Source organism: Canis lupus, chromosome 7, assembly GCF_011100685.1.
Source record: "Canis lupus familiaris isolate Mischka breed German Shepherd chromosome 7, alternate assembly UU_Cfam_GSD_1.0, whole genome shotgun sequence".
Taxonomy (NCBI): domain Eukaryota; kingdom Metazoa; phylum Chordata; class Mammalia; order Carnivora; family Canidae; genus Canis; species Canis lupus.
The window spans coordinates 26,533,043-26,553,984 of NC_049228.1; the positions used below are offsets into that span (position 1 = coordinate 26,533,043).

The 20,942-nt window shown below is 35.4% G+C and overlaps 1 protein-coding gene across 7 annotated transcripts in view; it reads right to left on the minus strand.

Annotated features, from left to right (window-relative positions):
• Positions 1 to 20,942, minus strand: part of DNM3 (dynamin 3) — a 547,820-nt gene that overhangs the window by 85,749 nt on the left and 441,129 nt on the right. For 5 of the 7 annotated variants that reach the window (XM_038542511.1, XM_038542508.1, XM_038542510.1 and 2 more), the window contains one exon: positions 13,591 to 13,602. The exons of the other annotated variants lie outside the window; for them this stretch is intronic. In XM_038542511.1, the coding sequence (XP_038398439.1) occupies positions 13,591 to 13,602 (12 nt within the window). The remainder of the gene's footprint in view (positions 1 to 13,590; positions 13,603 to 20,942) is intronic. 7 annotated transcript variants of the gene reach the window in all.

A 20,942-nucleotide genomic window follows, 5' to 3' on the forward strand; every position in this document is an offset into this window, starting at 1 on the left:
AACAATATGTAATTCAGTGAAAAAAAATAATAAATAATATATTTGTACAGGCACAGTAAAGGGAAGAAATAAACAAAATCTATATATTCATCATAAACATAATAATAATAATAGAATTACATAATTGTAAGACTACATTTGTAGAGTCTTAGATGCTTAATTTCCATTATTTATATTATTATCTTTGACTTTCTTATAAAGTGTAATCTACTTATGTTCTATATTTTTCCTTCTGAATACTATTTTCAACATTTTATATTTCTCACAATCCTCCACTTAAATATCTTTCTCTTTTTCATTAAAAAAATTTTATTATTAAAAAAATTTTATTACTAAAGTGTAGTTGACATACAATGTTATAGTAGTCTAAGGTGTGTTTAAAACCGTTTTTTGAAACTGCACAAAAAAATAGTTATCAAGGAAAATGAGAAAATTATACAGGAACAAAATTTAAAATTACCCATATTATTGACATTTTGGTGTGTATCTTCTCAGGATGTCTATATGTAAATATATAAATATAGTTATCGTGTAAAAAATTTTTAAAGCAAAAATGGGATTTTGTTATCCATAGTGGTTTTTTTTCTTCAGCTGATTTATCATGAAAATTTCAATAGCAGTCCATAAATACCTACATTAAAAATTTTTGCTTAAAGCATTTCATTGAGATATCATACTCTACTAAACCAATTATCTATGGTAGATATTGCTGTTGTTTTTAAACACTGGTAACTATGAACAATGTTTCAAAGTCATTTTTGAACAGATACTTTTTCACAATTATTAAATTATTTGATAAAAATAAATTTATAAGAGCAGAATTGCTTGGCCAAATGGTTGGCACATGACCAAAGCATTTGATACACAACATCAAATTGGCCACTTTCCAGGAGGGCCATGTGTACACTCTGCCGCATCTCAGACACAAGAAGGACAGCTTCCTCATTACTATATTTTATGACTATTCTTTCACATTTTTCATAATCTGAAAGGTCAAAAATGACACATAACTGGCTATTTTAATTTATAATTCTTGGTTACTAATGAAACTGGATTTTATATCAGTCCCTTTTTTTTCTTTAATGATATTAAATGAACTTCTATTGATTTGGTCAGCTTTCTCTTTTTCCTAATAAGTTTCTGTTCTGTTTTAAATGAATCAAAAAGGAACAGTTCGATTTTGAGGATATTTAGACCCTTGAATGTCATACATCTTGCAATATTACTAATTTGTCATTTGCCTTTTAACTGTTTACTGTCTTCTGTACCATACAAGAGCTTGAAATTTGTATGTAGCTTAAGCTCTTATATTCTTCTTTCATTATTTATCAATTCATTAATCTTTAATCATTTCTTTCCTTAAGTTTCTTTTTGTTCATTTTCCAACCTTTTAAACTTCTTTACTTCCATTAAAAATAATAATTCCATTTGAAGTTTATTAATTTTTCTCTGTGTATAGCATTGGTTCAATTTTACAATGTTTCCTGTTTAGTGTTTTCATTGTTATTATATCCCAAATAGTCTGTTAATTATTGATTTCTATTTGGATCCATTTAGGAGTGTATTTTCTTTTCCTGAATAGATCAACTTTTACATTTAAAGTTTGCTATGTATATCTAATTTTCTATAGCTTCTTGTAGCTTATCAGATATCCAATATTTATATATTTAAAAATATACACACACATTTTTTGAATCAGCCTTATTTCTTACAATAATCACATTCATTTTTACTTTAGTTTTTGTCCAGTTGATCTGCCAAAGATAGGGAGAAAAATTTTAAACTTACAACTACAATGATCCTGATATAATTTCATTGTACCGTTGATAATCACATAAAGATAAATTAATAAAAATTAATTTATACTTTTTGATAAAACTGCTTCTGTAAGTGCTTAAATTTCATACCAAAACTTATCACATTGGAATTTCTAAAATCATACTTGATCATAACATATTTTCAAAAGAGAGGTATAAAAAAAGGTATAAAAATTTTTCATTCAAACCAATTCCATTAAAAAATATTGGCATACAAAAAGGTGTTTAAAATACTATGCGAGACTATTTTTTTAAAGATTTTATTTATTTATTCATGAGACACAGAGAGAGAGAGAGAGAGAGAGACAGAGAGACAGAGACACAGGCAAAGGGAGAAGCAGGCCCCATGCAGGGAACCCGATGTGGGACTCGGTCCCAGGAATCCAGGATCATGTCTTGGGCCAAAGGCAGGTGCTTAATCACTGAGCCACTCAGGCGTCCCAGTGAGAGAGACTATTGAGAGGGGGGACAATACAGCAGAGTAAGAGGACCCTAAGCTCACCTTGCCCCATAGATACAACTAGGTAACACTCGTATCAGTGAAAATAACCTTGAAAATGACCTGTAGACTGGCAGAACATACTACACAACTAAAAGTTGAGAAGAAGCCACATCAAAGAAGGTAGGAAGGGAGGAAATGTAATGGGGAGCTAAATGAACTCCAGCAGACTATCCATGGGCAGGAGGGAGCTCAATCAATGGTGGAAAAGGGAGAGAAACAGATTATCATGCCATGGAGCCCACATGGGGAAGATGAACCCCCAAAATATTTCGCTTTGAAAACCAGAGGGGCCAAATTTCATAAGTTCTTACCACCAGTTAGCCATAAAGCTTGGGATTTTAAAAATCAGAGGGCCTGGCTCTGGGAGAGCCCAAACATTGATAGGCAACTGAGTCCCTACTCTTAAAGAGACAACACAATAAATGGCCTGTGGGGATACAGCATGGAAGCAGCAGTTTGAAAAATGCCTGGGGTATATGGGAAAGAGAGTTATTTACTCATCTCAGAGCTCATCCCAGAGAGGCAGGGATTTCAGGGAGAATTCCCCAGAAACAAAGGAGCTGGTAAAGTGCTACTTCCACCCTTCCACCTTGCAGCATAAACACACAGCTGCCTCACTACCTAACTTGCTTACACCAAGTCCTGCCCCACTGCACTTCAGCAGATCCAACCTTCCCAGTCAGCTTTGCCTAAGTTTAGATTCAGCAGGTCCCCTCCCCTAGAAGACCAGTGCAAATCTTGCCAAAACCAAGTCTCTGATTAGTATGTTTTGTGGGGCATGGGTCCTGGCAGCAGGTGCACTGGCTGTGGGCCCTGTGGAAAGGTGCACCTTCTTAAAATTGTCTGCCCTGGCCACATAGCGCCAGTCCCTGCAGCAACAGTTACAGGTCTCATTTTGCAAGCAAACCAGTAAATGCCCTGTTAAAACTACATACCCCTTGGGATGCCTGGGTGGTTCAGTAGTTGAGTGTTTGCCTTTGACTCAGGGCATGATTCTGGGGTCCTGGGATCAAGTCCCACATCAGGCTCCACATGGGGAGCCTGCTTCTCCCTCTGCCTATGTCTCTGCCTCTCTCTCTCTGTGTTTCTCATAAATGAATAAATAAAATCTTTAAAAAACAAAAACAAAAACAAAACCCTACATGCCCCCCACCCCCAGCTAGGGATCAAATACTGACAAAGAAAGAAAGCCTTTGCAGATGACTAGACTGAAGGAAAAAGTGGCCCAGACATGACAGCAGGAAAGACACAACACACATAGGAGACACCCCTGAAGCATTAGGTTCTGGTCAACAAGGGATACTGCACTGCTGGGTACTACAGGACTTCTTCATAAGGCCATTACTTTTAAAGGGCAGGAAATGTAGCTGACTTTCCTAACACACAGACACTGGGAGTTAGACAAAATAAAGAGACAGAGGAATATGCCCAAATGAAAGAACAGAAGAAAACCACAGCAAGAGATCTAAGCAAAAAGGATATGAGTAATATGCCTGATGATACAGAATTTAAAGCAATGATCATAAAGATACCTACTGGACTTAAGAAAAGCATGGAGCGCATCAGTGAGACTCTTGAGAGATGAGAGAACAAAATAAATGAAATTTAAAATGTACTTATATATAATAGCAGGCTAAAAAAAGTAGAGGAATGAATTAGTGATCTGAAGGACAGAGTAATAATGCAAAGTAATCAAGCTCAGCAGGTAAGAGAAAAAAACTATGCAAAAGGATCACTTAGGGAACTCAGTGACTCCATCAAGCATAATAACATTCACAGAAATTATTCATTCATAGGGATCACAGAAAAAGAAATAGAGAAGAGGAAAAGAAATTTATTTGAAGAAATAATAGCTGAAAACTTCCTAATCTGGGGAAGGAAACAGGTATCAGATACAGGAGGCAGAGATCCCTCTATAAAATCAACCCAAGGTGGTCCACACCTAGACACATGGTAATTAAAATGGCCAAAAGGAGTGATAAAGAGAGAATTTTTTAAAAAGCATGAGAAAAGAAGGTAGTTACATACAGAGGAAACTCCATAAGGCTATCAGCAGACTTTCAAAGTGCTGAATGGAAAAATCTGCAGCTAGGAATACTCTATACAGCAAAACTATTATTCAGAATAGATGGGGAGATAAAGAATTTCCAGACAAACAAAAACTAATGGAGTTCATGACCACTAAATTAGCCTATAAGAACTGTTGAAGAGAACTCTTTGAGTGGAAAGGAAAGACCATAAATAGGAATAAAAAATGTAGGAAGCACAGAGGCAGTAAAAATAAGTATATCTATAAAAATCAGTCAAGGGACTCACAAAATAAAAAAATGTAAAGTATGATACCATATACCAAAAATGTGGTGGGGAGAGGAGTAAAGAATGGGCTCAAACTTAAGTGACTATCAACTTAATATGGACTGGTATATATAGAAGATGTTATATACAAACCTAATGGTAACCACAAATAAAAAAACAGTAATAGATATACAGAAAAATGTGAGAAATGAATCCAAGTATGGCGTTAAAGAAAGCCAGCAAACCATGAAATACAGCAAGAGAAAAAAGGATCAGAGAACAACAAAACAACCACAAAACAAGTAACAAAATGGTAATAAGTACATAGTTATCAATAACTACTTTGAATGTAAATGGACTAAACACTCCAATGAAAAGATTCTGGGTGACAGACCGGATTAAAAAAAAAACAAAACAAAACAAGACTCATCTGTATGCTGCCTACAAGAGATTCATTTCAGACCTAAATATACATGTAGACTGAAAGTGAGAGGATGGAGAAATATTTATCATGTAAATGAATGTCAAAAGAAAGCTGGTAGCAATACTTATATCGGACAAAATAGACTTTAAAAGAAAGACTGTAACAAGAGACAAAGAACATTAGTATATAACAAAAGGGACAAACCAACAAGAGGATATAACAATTGTAAATATTTATGCACCCAACATGGGCGCACCCGAATACATAAAACATTTAATAACCGGCATAAAGGTAATAACTGATAGTAATACAATAATAGTAGAAGATTTTAACAGCCCACTCACATCAATGTACAACAGATCATCCAACCAGAATATCAATAAGGAAACAGCAATTTTGAATAATACACTAGACCAGATGAATTTAACAGATACATTCACAACATTCAATCCTACAAGGGCAGAATATACATTCTTTTCCAGTGCACACAGAACATTCTCCAGAATAAATCACATATTAGGCCATGAAAGAATCCTAGCAAATTCAAAAAAGACTGAAGTCATACTACACATCCTTTCTAATCACAATGCTATGAAACTAGAAATCAATCACAAGAAAAAATCTGAAAAGAGCACAAATACATGGAGGTTAAACATACTGCTAAATAATGAACGGGTAAACCAAGAGATCAAAATTACATGGAGGGGTACCTGGTTAGTGTAGTCAGTAGAACATCTGACTCTTCATTTCAGAGTGTAGAGATCACTCAAAAAAAATTTTTTAATTACACGGAGGAAAATGAAAATGAAAACACAGTGGTATAAAATCTCTGGGATGCAGAAAAAGCAGTTTTAAGAGGAAGTTTATAGCAATATAGGCCTACCCCAAGAAGAAAGAAAAATCTCACATAAACAACCCACCTTTACACTTAAAGGAGCTAGAAAAAGAAGAACAAACATAACCCAAAGCTAGCAGAAGTAAAAAATAAAGATTAGAGCAGAAATATATGATATAGAAACTAAAAAATCAATAGAACACGCCAAAGAAACCAGGAACTGGTTCTTTGAAAATTATCAATAAAATTGATAAACTTCTAACCAGACTCATCAAAATAAAAGAGAGAAAGAGAAAGATAGAGAGAACTTCAAATAAATAAAATCACAAATGAAGAGGAAAAATAACAGCCAACACCACATAAAAACAAAGGATTGTAAGACAATATCATGAAAAATTATATGCCAACAAATTGGCCAACTAGAAGAAATGGATAGATTCCTATAAACATATAAACTATCAAAACTGAAGCAGGAAGAAACAGAAAATTTGAATAGGCCAATTACCAGCAGTGATATTGAATCAGTAATCAAAAAACTGCCAACAAACAAAAATCCAGGACTACATGACTACATGACTTCACAAGTGAATTCACAAGTGAATTCTACCTTTAAAGAAGAGTAAACACCTGTTTCTTCTCAAAATTTTCCAAAAAATAGAAGAGGAAGGAAAACTTCCAAAAACTTCCAAAAATAAGGCCAGCATTATCCTGATACCAATCCAGATAAAGACACTACACTAAAAAGAGAACTACAGGCCAATATCCCTGATGAATATAGACACAAAAACCCTCAACAAATTATTGGCAAACAAAATCCACAATATATTTTAAAAAAATCATTCACCAGAATCAAGTGGGATTTATTCCTGGGATGCAAGAGTGGTTCAATATTCACAAATAAATCAATACATTATATCGTAAGAGTAAGGATAAAAACCATATGATCATTTCAATAGACATTTGACAAAGTATAACATCCATTCATAATAAAAACCCTCAACAAAGTAGGTTTAGAAGGAACATATATCAACATAATAAAGGCCATTTATGAAAAACTCACAGCTAACATTATACTTGATGAAAAACTGAGAGCTTTCCCCCTAATGTCAGGAACAAGACAAGAATGTTCACTCTCACCTGTTTTATTCAACATGGTACTGGAACTCCTAGCCATAGCAATCAGACAACAATAAGAAATTAAAAAAAAAAACAAAACATCCATATTGGTAAGGAAGAATAAAGCTTCCACTATTTGCAGATAGCAAGATACTATGAAAAAACCTTAAGGACTCTACTAAAAAACTATCATAATGCATAAATAAATTCATTATGGTTGCAGGATACAAAGTCAATGCACAGATATCTTTTGTATTTCTATACACTAATAATGAAGCACTGAAAGGGAAATTTTTAAAAATCCCATTTACAATTGCACCAAAATTTACCTAGGAATAAATTTAACCAAAAGGTGAAAGATATGTATTCTGAAAACTATAAAACATTGTTAAAGTAAATTGAAGATGAGACAAAGAAATGGAAAGATATTCCATGCTCATAAATTGGATGAACAAGTATTGTTAAAATGTCTATACTGCTCAAAGTAATCTATACATTCAATACAATCCTTATCAAAATACCAACAGCATTTTTCACAGAACTGGACCAAACAGTACTAAAATTTCTATGGAACCACAAAATACTGGCCAAAGCAATCTTGAAAAAGAAATACTAAATGGGAGAAGATATTTGCAAATGACATATCCAATAAAGTATTAGTATTCAAAATATATAAAGAACTTATATAACTCCATACACACAAAAAAACTCCCAAATAAACCAATAAAAAATGTTCAGAACAGGGATCCCTGGGTGGCGCAGCGGTTTGGCGCCTGCCTTTGGCCCAGGGCGCGATCCTGGAGACCCGGGATCGAATCCCACATCAGGCTCCCGGTGCATGGAGCCTGCTTCTCCCTCTGCCTGTGTCTCTGCCTCTCTCTCTCTCTCTCTGTGACTATCATAAATAAATTAAAAAAAAATTAAAAAAAAATGTTCAGAACACATGAATAGACATTTCTCCAAAAAACGACATCCAGATGGCCAACAGACATATGAAAAGAGGCTCAACATCACTCATCATCAGGAAAATGCAAATCAAAACCATGATGAGATATCCCCTGAAACCCATCAGAATGGCTAAAATCAAAAACTCAAGAAACAAGTATTGATGAGAATGTGGAGAAAAAGGAACCCTTGTGCACTCTGGGAATACAAACTGGTGTAGCAACTGTGCAAGGTATGAAGGTTCCTAAAAAAAAAAAAAAAATAGAATTACCCTACAATCCAGTAACCACACTACTGGGTATTTACTCAAAAAATGCAAAAACACTAATTTTAAGGGATATGTGCACTATGTTTATTGCAGCATTATTTACAATAGTGAAACTATGGAAGCAGCCCAAGTATCTATCAATAGATAAGTGGATATAAATGCAGTATATATATATATATATATATATATATATATATATATATATTATGTATATTATTCAGCCATAAAAAGAATGAAGTCTTGCCATTTGCAACAACATGGATGGAGCTAGAGAATATAATGCTAAGTGAAATAAAACAGTCAGAGAAAGATAAATACCATGTGATTTCACTTATATGTGGAATTTAAGAAACAAAACAGCAAATGGAGGGGGAAAAAAGAGATAAACCAATAGGTGATGGGGATTAAGGAGTGCACTTGTCATGATGAGCACCAGCTGATGTGTGGAATTGTTGAATCACTATATTAAATCACTACATTGTAGATCTGAAACTACTGAACACTGTATTTTAACTACATTAGAATAAACATTTTAAAAAGCAAAATGCTGAGAATATGTCAAAATTACTATGAAGTAAGACAAAATTATTCTCATTATTTCTCATTAACTAGAGTGAAGTCACTTATTCTGGACACAACAGAGGAAAGAAAATATATAAATAAGCCCCACGAACCCTTCAGAAGTTCCTATTCTATTACCCACTGTGAGCTTTCTGAGCAGATTTGCCAAAAAAGAACCAAAGGTTTATTTATTGGTGTTGTGAAGATTGAGACTGACAATTCATTTTTCCATGCATGTGGAACTAAAATAACACTTTGAAGCCAGTGAGTTTTCATCCGTTCTTTTCACTTTGCTGATATCCTTATTGGATGGTGTATAAATTGAGCAACTCAGATGGGCTCTCTTTAAATACCAGGGAAATATATTTTCTAAGATTCTCTAAGAAAACCAAGGAAAGCATATATATTATTCAAAGAAAATAAAAAATCCTAATTGAGCTGACTATACCTAAGCTGCCTAAAAATGTTCTGATACACACTTATACACATTTTAAATATTAGGAAGGAAATATACATTATGAGACTTTACTGTCTGGTTCTTTACAGGTTGGTGGTTTTCAAAAGGGCTATCTACAGTCTCTCATATTCAACCAAGAGCAAGAATTTAGGAGTTGAAGGCCTGCCATTAGAGATAAGGCAAGTTATCATGCATATAACATTTGTGTTCTTCAGTATAATGCATTTTGGTGACATTTTATCTGGCACACACTATTTTTGCAAATGATTGCTAGAATCCAGTGGATCACCCAAAGAAATACTCTAGGTAATCACTACTTTTCCCATTGTTGGAGGCTGTCAATGCTCACTTATCTTGCTCAATGTGTTGGGAAATCACTAAAATATTTCTTAAATGTAAAAACAAGTGTTTAAACCTGATTTTCCCTTCTTTTCTTAAATAGCAAAGCCTTCCAATATGTATAACATTATTGCATTTAACCTAACCAGAATTTAATGTTTTAGCATGTTTCTGTTCTATTTCTCCTTTTCCAATATTCCTTCTCTCTGATCAAGATGGTCAACTTAATACTTCCGCTGGGAGAAACACAAGAGTCCTTTACTTAGGACTTTCAGTAGGAAGACTGAAGTAAAAGGACAGTAAATCTCTCCTTCAAAGACAATAGAAGATTCATAAGAGAAAAGATTAAATGTAGTTTTTCCCCATAACTTGAAATTTTTTGAAGCAGTCATTTTTAAACTCATCAGGATTTCTTTATTTTAATTTTCATTTATGTTTCAGCACCAACATCATTAAGAAACTTGAAAGCTTTTGTCATAAAATTTTACTCATTATTTTAAGTATTTTCTAGCTTTAATTTGACTAATATCAAAGATATTTAACAAAACTCAAAGTCTTTAATAAAGAAATAAAAAGTCTACTGAATTCCTAGAGATGCCTACCAAAAGAAGACATCAAATTAAATAAGGAACTTACATGTTACCTTTCTTTCTTTTTTTTTTTTTTAAGATTTATTTATTTATTTAAGACAGAGTGTGGTGAATGGGGGAGAGGGAGAGAGAAAATCCTCAAGCATCTGAGTGTAGAGCCTGATACCAGGCTTGATCCCAGGACCTTGAGATCATGACCCGAGCTGATACCAAGAGCCAGACGCTTAACCAACTGAGTCACTCAGGCGCTCCTAAATGTCATCTTTCTAGGATAAAAAACATGGAGATTACTCTTTTACTCGAAGGCCTCAGTTCTGCAAGTTACATTCTTACAACATTTGTGAACAACTAATTAAAAAAACCAAAAACAACCCCTCCCCCTCATTACTGTATATATTTGTTCCACATTCCCAAAACTGACTCATGAAGTCCTAGACTTTGCTCTTCCTCATGAAAACATGACTTGGAATCCATAGTTCAGGGAAACCCCTCTAAGAAGGAGGCAGACTCTATCCCTAAGCAATTTAGAGTATCACTATGCCAACAGAAAAACATTTTCAAAAGGAAAAATAAGTAGTGGGCCTGGAAGGAATTTTTTTTTTAGTAACTATGATCTCCTCAGAAAAGGAAAATTGGCTTTTTAAGGAAAAAGAACAACATACATAAAAATTGTTCAAAGAGGAATGTGAACTTTGACATTTTATTCTAGAATATAAATCTAAATGTGCATCTATGATGAAGGTTTGTTTTTTTGGAGTTTAGAGGATTAGATCCCAAACCCAAAGAGTACTCTAAAGGTGGCTGAAGCAGATCAGCTTAGTTGATACTGAGAAAATGAATAGTAGGCTTGTTCCATACACCTCAGAACATGCATGTTTGGATGTGTATGTGTTTATACTGCATTTAATGTATGTGGGAAGATGAATTCATTCATCCTGCACCTCTGAAGAAATATTCATTTAGCAGACTTCATTCTCTTTAGAGTCTGATTAATATCATAAATAATAAAATGCCATTCCCTAAGTAAACAATTAGCCATTGTGAGTCTAAAATGAGTCACCTTTTACAGCTGGCTCACGTACATGGCCGGCAACGAGTTAGGTATGTTGCCTTGGGGACAATTCAGAACAAGCATTCCAGAATTAGAGGGAAAAAAGAATCTCATATTCTCCTTTTGAAGACTCCAGATCTATACTCTGGAGACAGCACAGCTTGTATTCCAGTGTTTTCCATTTATACTGAAATTCTAAGCTAAAGGAAAATAGCATGCAGATGTGCTGTTTGTGATTTGAGGAGGCTCTCTTGTGCCAGAGTACATGGTCAATATAATGATTGTATTTTAAAAGTATTAGCATTACATTTTTTCACAAGCTATCACTTATTCATAACATAAACAATGAAAAATTAAGGCATAAGGGCAATAAATACCAGCGCCTCCAAAGTAGCCACTCTTCAATGGAAAACCCAAGCTGTCAGTGCTTGCATCTTTGACACTCTTTAGCTAACACTCTGGAGCCTGACAATATTAACCCCCTCAGCATTAGGCCAAGTTTTCATTATGCAGATGGTGGTTCCAGGTGCCTGAAGACCCTGCAGGTCTTCTGCATCATCCTACAGGTACCCTTATAAGCAGTAACTTAGCATTTTGGGGTTTTACTGCTCATTGCATTATAATTATTTGAAAATGAGAAAACCCATTAAACTGAACTTTGCCCAGAAGAGCTTGACCAAGCAAGACACAATAAATGGATGACTCCTGGATCGAGAAGTGTTTTCTTACAGGAATTTTACAAGTCCCTTTAAGTCATCAGTGAATCACTAGTGAAAGAGGCAAATCATAAATGCTTTTCGAGTGGTCTAAGGGTTAGCACATCCTCTAAAACGTCAGTAGCTGGTTCCCTGATCATCGGCACAAATGGACTAATTATTAGTACACTCACAATTAGTTACTTGTCCTTAACAAACAAACAAGAGAGGGAGCGCATGAAATTCTAGACAGAAACTCAATGTAAATGACCAGATCAGACATATTTACTACTCAAGAATTGAAATACATTATGTGGTGTAAGAACTAAAACAGAGGTTTTTATATTTTATCCAAATGTTTTTTTTTTCTAATAGTGGCAGTATTAGGTAGAAATATTATCCTTTACTTTGTGTAAGAAATCCCTAATTAATTTCATAAGTTACCTGCTGTTTTTAAAAAGCGAACTATTAGTGGACTAAATTCACTTTGCTTCTTCACAAACGTTTACCTTGTACTTTTCTTGCATTATTTTTAACTCTATTAAATATTATTACTTAGGTGGTAAGCAGTTATATCCAGATATAAATTTAAAAAGTGACACATTTTCAATACCAACCACGACTTCAACATATTCCTAACAGCACATTCCATCAAATTAAACTGCAAGATTTCCCACATTTGTTTTACATTCTATATGTATGGCTTATGAATAGCAATTTTGATGAATTCCAGCTGGTTTAAATATGCAGGCAACCCCTTATAGAACAGATTCTTTTCAATTCTTACTGTATTCAATGAGGCCCATTTTAAGTGGGCCACCTGGTAGGATAAAACACTAATAATTCTCCATAGAAAAAAATGAAAAGCAAATCACCCTGCTAAACTTAAGACCATCTTCTCTAACTATATTACTATTATATCACTAATATAAGCGAGGAGTAGTTCTAATCTTTTGGAAGAATGGAATTTAAATTTAAACAGGCCAGCAGCCCTATGATGACTAAATTGCTCACTTCTCTAATGACAATAGCAACATGAAGATAATTTTCACCATTGCTGCCTGTTGCCTGGTCTCATAGATCTATCATGCACATTCAGTCTCCTCCTCCATCCCCCACACCCTCTCGCTTCCGTCCAGCTGGAATACATCAGGGTGCAGAAGCCAAGTCAAATGTGGACCCCACCCTCCTCCATCCATTTTAAGGCACCTTCAAAGCCAGAGCACTGATTTCGTTCAGTTTCACCAGCAAAGCCAGCCATCCTGCTATTTAAGACTCCAGTTTGGGGTTTTTATAACTGCACATTAACATGAGAGCTTTGATTTTTGGTCAAAAACTTTGCTGCACCGAGTTTCATCAGACTTTTGTACCCTGCCTGCAGAAGAGTCCTTATTATTAAATCTTCATGATATTTGCTCTCAGTGTCGACCTCCTTCCTTGTGTTATGAACCTCTGAACCACCCAATAACCTACCCTAAAGAACATAACATTTCCCTTCCAAAAGGTCAAAAGGGAACAGCCATTAGGGTAGTTCAAATGTACGTTTTCCCTGGTGTTTGCAAACCCTGTATCATTTGTGCAGTGTCACAGACAGACAACAGTCATTCCGACGTACACAGAAACGCTCTTGCCAAGATGCATGCAGTGGGGGGTGGGGGCTGGAAAGAAAGAGTTGCAATAGGACAAAGAACTTACTTTGTTGTTCCCCTGTGCACATAGCCGCAAGAAAAAAAAAAACAAAAACAAAAACAAAAAAGAAATACGTTAAACATAAACTTATTAAAAATTGTAAGGTTTTTCACGCTAGAGCAAAATCCAAACAAATAATTTATTCATTGACATCCCCTACATACATACAGCACCCAGAGCTCATGGGCAAGTCAAAGAATCCACTTATATTAAGTGAAATCATATATTTATAACAGCAGAAAATTATGACAGTGATTTCCCCCTTTCTTTCTACCCGGAATCCTTGGAGTATGGGAACCTGGCCAAAAAGCACTGGTTTGAATTGGTAATAACTGAACTGTTAGCATGAAAGGCAAAATAGTTAGTATGTCAGCTTGCCCCTTCCTGACAGCCCCTCCTCCAACATGCCAAGCAGTGGAAAATTTCATCAGCCAATGCATTTTTAAACAAACACTGCATCCTTGGTTTCAAAGAAGGTGGAAAAAGAAAGGAAAGGAGCAGAGGAAAGGAGTGGGTGGTTCTGGGGAGACAGGGTAAGCAGACCAAGTTACGACCTCCATCTGTACCATTCCTCTACTCCATAAATTATGAGTTTTGTCTCGGGCTGGCATGGGAAGCGAAAGCTGTATAGTGGGGACACGGCCAAAATAAACATTGGTCCACATTCAAGAAAATGGGTCTGGAAAGGTTAGTCACAAAAAAATGCAGTCATTTCTAAAAGTGACGTTCTGGAGAGAGACACAGAGAACAGCCAGTGACAGGCAGCAGGCAAATGGCTCTCCTGTTTCAAACTGGAGCTGCAAGAGTATGATTTATATCAAACAATTTCACTCACATATGGCTTAAAAAAATAAAATGGTGATTCATTACTCCCAGGGCAGCCGGAGTCCTTGCAAGGTCAGATCCTGTGGGGAAGACGTGATGGGATATGGGCAGGGAACAGATCTGAACTCTTCTCACAAGGGGCCCAGGAGGAATTCCTCACTGAGATGCAGAGCTGAAGAGAGCTGTTAGTAAAGTGTGTCTGTGAAGGAGGACAAGCCCGGGGTGGAGTAACAGGTTGGGCTGGAGATCTGGCATTTAGTTTCAAAAGACGATGTACAGAGAGAAACTTTCTGGAGATGGGCAAGGCCACAATCACAGGAGAGGGTATTTTCTTAAACGCAATGCCAATTGGTGACTCTGGGGAAATGTCCAATCCAAGCGCCATCACAGCCATCATATTTAATAACAACATAACATAAGTTTAAAGACACTGATAAAATAGTGTGGAGAAACTTCTTGGCATTGAGAATTGCCATGATATAACTGTTAACATCACTGGCTTCTGTGAGACATAAATAATGATAGAAGAATGAATGAAGGGGGAAGAAAGATTCTCTGTAAGGAATATGCCAACCATTCAATAAGGCAATAAAGATTCCCACAGGGAATTTTATCAGGAGTAAAATGCTATTTTAGAGAATAACAGGCCCTGGTTCTCCAAAGAGCAATATTGCTGAAAATACCTCAAACAGATGGACTTTATTGAATTCCACAGCAGTGCAGCTTTTGATCTACCAAATAAGTTTCAGGAGTTCAACCAAGTATTTTTGCACATTAGGGAATGACTGGCTTCTCTGCTCAATGGCAGATGGTTCTGTTTGTAGTGGCAACAATGATGTCACAGAGTAGGGGGCCTTGATCCTTAAATATGAGAAACATCCAAGTGGAGGCCGTGGTGTGGCTTTGCCATTTCTTGTTTCCTTCAATCATTTCCCAATTGTCTATTCTAAGAGAGGCATAACAGCCATGAATGGTGAACTGTAAATGTTTTATAATTCCCTCCACTACTCTGTGTGGCAGCAATTTATGTTTAGATGCCACAAGTTCCTCTATTGAAGAAAAACTAGACTCCTCAGTATTGGTCATGTGGCTGCTTGACGTTGTGTGGGAAGCACTGCTGAATAAACCAAGAATAAAGTGATGTGTGGCCGGGCTAAGCATGAGCATTGTCAATCTTGTATTATTAGATGGCTGAATAATAAATGCATATGAGTGGTCTCCCATATTAATAGACATTTACGGAAGTCTGTGGGCAATCTTCTTCTCCCCCCCACAGACTGATACGGAGACCCTCCTCCGAATTGTTATTTGCCACAGAGAAAAATTCAGTTTTGAATCTTTCCAAAAGGAATTTCTGAAGACCCCAAAGACTTCATTTATAGAGTGGTTTCAAACTCCAAGGCACTCACTATGACTGGGAAAGTCTTGAATTCAGAGATACAGTGAAGTTCTGGGGTGTTTCACATTCTATTGCCATTTTTCATCACTTAACTCATACCGTAAATGGGAGGAGCATCCATCTATACAGCCAATGGAAATCTCTTAATTAGTTCAGAGGTGTATAATTTAACAAACAGGCAAAACTGAATTCACACCAAATTTATCTCCAGGGTACCCACTACTCTGCAGGCTGCTTCTTTCAGATAACCACCAGGCCAGCATCTGAGGGCAGGCTTGTGAACCCTCACTTTCCCTGATAGCTCCTTGGGCTCACTGTTGATGGATAGATAGAGCCTTCCAAGCCAGCCTGGCCAGCAGGACAGCACAACCCCATGAGTCCCCCTAAAGAAGTCTACCTCCTCAGCCAATAGTTAAGGAAACTCTCCTTCGACATGCCCAAGTCTCACTGATATTTTGCAAAGAAAAAGTAACTACTAAACTGGGAATTATGATTTCATGGATTTTCAGTAATAATAAAGGCTACATGGCATTGAACACATTCACCCAATTGTAGCACAAAGCTACAGGTGATATGCAATAGTTTTCATTTAATCCTATAAAATCACACAGAAGAAGGTAGCATTATTTTGAGTTTAAAAAATAATAAACTGAAGAGTTAAGTAAGTTGCCTGAGCCACTCGCCTAATAAACAGAAGGGTCAGGATTCAAATGTGAGTAGATCTGACTTAAAGTCTACTTCATTTCACCACACACAAAATGTTCTAAAGAATTTGGAATTCTTTGTTTATACATAATTTAAGGCATACTGTGAGCTAACAAAAATTGTACCAGAAAAATCATATTTTGTATCATGTCCTTTAGATATTTAATGAAATTCATATTTATTTGTATTTATACTTACTGATGCATGAACATATTTTTTTCTATAAAATAATCTTTATGGGTTCTTTAATTGTAGCCTATAATACTGACATATGCACACTTTTTATCTCACTTTCATCAGTAAAAAAACCCCAAAATATTATTAATTAATTCCATTAGAAACATCTTTACTTCAAAACAGTGTTAACAATTCAATTATTAAACAACATAAGATGTTATAATAGTTATAATTTTAATTTAGTGGCTAAAGGAAATAGAAGTTAAAGAAATAAAATTCTGCTAAATCTAAATTCAGATTTACATATATTTTTTAAAGTATTTTGGTTGCTCAGAAAGATGAGGTAACTGGTCAAATGCTAAATTTGTGGCTCAGAGAGGTTATGATAAGTTCATGGAGTATGGCAGTGTCACAGTGGGAAACTGAACACAGGACTCCTCATTTCCATTTTAGGGCCACACATTACACTGCTCAAAGAAGTCTATATTTCACTTTGGATCCAGAAAGATTAAGGGTCTAGAGGTAATTAGAAAATCCACATGGAAATATAGTTGGGCTGTGGCATTTTATACAGACATCCACTGTAGTTCCTACCACACTGTAATTATTTACTTGCATCCCTCACCTCCACTAGCCTTGAAATTCTTATAAAGTAAGAACTTTATAAGAATCTTTTTATATTTGAATTTCTAGAGTCCACCATAACAGTGATAGATGAAGTTTCGGAAGAAAGGGAGAGAAAAAGGTGGAAGAAAAAGAAAGAAAAATCTGTAGGAAAACTCCAAGAGAAACAACCTAAGAGAAAAAACCAAGTAGCAGAACATTATGATATGAGTGACAAAAACATTCCATCATTTGAATGTGATAGAATAGATATGATGGGGGAAAGAATGTCATAAAAAAGTGTGCATTCTTATTTGAAAAAAAAAAAATTTGTCCCAAACCAAAATGTGAGTGACGTCTATTTATCAAAATAAAGCCAAAATTATACAGTTTTTACAAATGATCTTTGTAGATTTTTTCCCAGTCAAAATAGAGATGTTTTGTGTAGAAAGCAGAACTTTTTGAGTCTAGACTTATGTCCATGTATGACAAATAAATGTTTCATTTTTAGAATAGTGATTGATTAACTGTCAACTCAATGGTTTATTGATACAAAACCCAAATGACACACCAGAAGTCCTAAAAATTTACTTACAGAAAGACATCTGTTATTAGGTTAATCTGACTTTTTCATCAAATCTTTCTAAATTAGGAATAACTGTACCTAAAAGTATCCATTCCCCCAAATCTAAGCATGCTCACAAAATGAATGTTTACACAAGCATTCTACTTAGATTGCTTTCAGTAGTTAGCTGCCATTTAAACATCTGAAAGTCAAGCAATCGTGTAATATAACCTCTACAACTGCATGGTGCATAAGAAATGCAAATATTGTTTATGATGAAAACTGAGAAAAGCAATGTTCATGGCATACTTCCAAGTTTAATTTCCTGTTATGTCTTTGGCATATAGTAAAAAACCCCTTTGTCTCGACCTTCTAAGCAACTATACCAAAGGTATATTTATAAACAAAAAATGATGTGAAAGAATCAAACAGATTGTTCAACAATTCTGGATTTGCTTAAAATTGAGTATTCTGGTAAAAAATCACGAATATTTCATTGACCATCTTCATGCAGAGCTATGGTGCACACATGAAAATTCAAATTTGTAAAAACAGTTCACCAGAGATAGGTAGGCAATTTTGCTTTCCCAAGACAATTTTCCCTCATAAGAGGCATATTGCATCATTTCTTTAAATAGCAAAATTGTCTACTGCATTTAAAATAAATTTGACAAAATCACAATTGAAAAAAAAATTTGCACAAACATTCCAGTTGCATGGTAGGAAGACATACATCCACACATTAACATTTTATACGACCAAGCATTATTTGGAAATCGAAAACAGCATAAAGTGTTCACGATCTCACTGGTCTACACTATAACATTCACATTGTTTCAGCTCTCATCTACTTGTTAAAGAAAGCAGTCTGTGATGAAAATGATAATTATCACCATCATCATCATTATCATCACAAATAAAAATAGAGGGCTTATTTGTGCCCACTCTATTCAGTGCTTTGCCTGCATTCTTTCACTTAATCCTGTCAACCAAGCTACAGAGGACTCCTGTTATTTCCATTTTAGAAATGGGAATTTGGATATATAAAAAGGCTAGACATATCACAGCTTATATGTGAACTTCTGGAACTTCAGTCTTGGTAGTTTGACACTAGAACCTGTGCTTGAACACACATGCTCTACGGCTCCTTGTAATAACCCAACATATAATTTTTTAGCAATGTCAATCTTATCATGTCACTTAACTGGCTTGAAACCGGACGTCCAATGGCTTCCCATCTTACTCAAAATAAAACTCAAATGGTCACCCCATCCTTCGAGACCAATATAATCTGCCGTGACCACTGTCTCGGAAACTATCAACCACTTTTGTCCTCCCTTGTTGTGTTCCAGAGTCACTAACTTGTTTGTTGCTCTTCTGAGACACTGAGCTGGCTTTGCACTTGCCAGTCCTCTCCACAAATATTCTTCATTTCATTTATTCCCTCTCTTCCTTCAGGAGCCTACTCAAATGACTATTTAAAGAGGCCTTTCCTTATCATCTCTACTAAAATAAAGCTTACCTGCCCCTCACTGACTATCCCTTTCACTTTCTTTGTTTTTTATAGATTGTATCACTCTCTTACAATCACACTATATAATTATTCAGTTATTCATTCACTTGTTAACGTCTGCTCCTTGTAGATGGGACCTTATTCTTCACCTCTACAGCACTGGTGCCTAGAATGTGCCTGGCAAAAAGCGTGTGCTCAACAGGCTTTTGTAGACTGAATGAATAAAAAAGTAAGCATGTGTACATTTTTAATATAGAATATTTGTGAAATTAAACACAGTACCATCAGTGGAGAGGGAAGAGTAATAATAAATGATTAGAATTAATAACCAAAGTATAAGTAGTACTCTGATTTTTTAAATGATTTCTCATCTGCAGTTTTTGGAGTAGCATACAGCTATGTAAATATATATGTACACCACTGATAAAATTTGGACAATTACGGAAATCATACAGACAACTCTGTACTTGAGTATCATCAGGAAACGGTCTTCTTTCACCTCATTTAGAGGGTATTTTGTGGGGAATTCATTGTTTTAGGTGATAGCCAGACAAGTGTAGATTGGGTGGGGGTTAAGAGGTCTATATGTGAGATAAAATAACAGCTAAGAGAAGAACATTTTGACACAAATCCCCAATCCTTTACCTCTGAAACTCTGTTAAATTCCAATGCAACCTCAGGGATGTGGTCAAGTCTAAAGTTCCTCCAGAGATGCTTCAATGGCCCCGTCTGTGCCCTATATTTCAGAATTTCTCTTGAGAAGACTATTCCTATTGGGAGCCCAGAAATGACCTGACTTGTTCATGATAAGTCTTATAAACTAATTTAGAGCCAAGCAAGCATCAAAGGATCCAGTTGGACTCAATTCCCAAGGCTCAGTCCCAGTACTTGCATTTAGAGGAGACACCTGGGCAGTACACCTGAAAGGGGACAGGGAGTAAGCAGGGAGAGCCATCAGCTAGAGTGTCTAACGGTGTGTGTACATGTGTTGGATGGGACTTCTGAAATTTAAATACAGACATTTTCCAAAGAATACAAATAGAAGTTCTGTTTATTAACTTGAATGAGAGAAGTGACTTCAAACACTTGAAGTATATTTATAAAGATAAGTAGGAATGGCAATATAATGTTTTTCTTCTTTCACACTCCAAATGACATTAACCAGAGTTTGAATACAGATATGATTTTGGACTCAGGTACTACAGACCTAATGAAGGGAGGTAGATTTTTATAAAAATAAGTACATTTTTAAGGATATGAAATAGTGTTATGACATTATGACTTTATGAAGAATGTTCTAAACAGCTGTATGAATACTAGAACAACTGTGGAATACCATGTAAAGGAAAATAAAATTTTAAATTAAAACAAAGACATTCTCAGACATAAAACATATATTATGTTTTATGGCAGAATAGGGCATTTTCTCTAGCAAATATAGTGATAAACTTCCTAAAATAGAAACTAATGGAGAAAAAGAAATATGATGAGGATAGTATTACTATCCTCCAATGTTCCAAAAGACTGGTGGTCTATGTTCTAAAAGACCACCAGTTTAACAATTATATAGT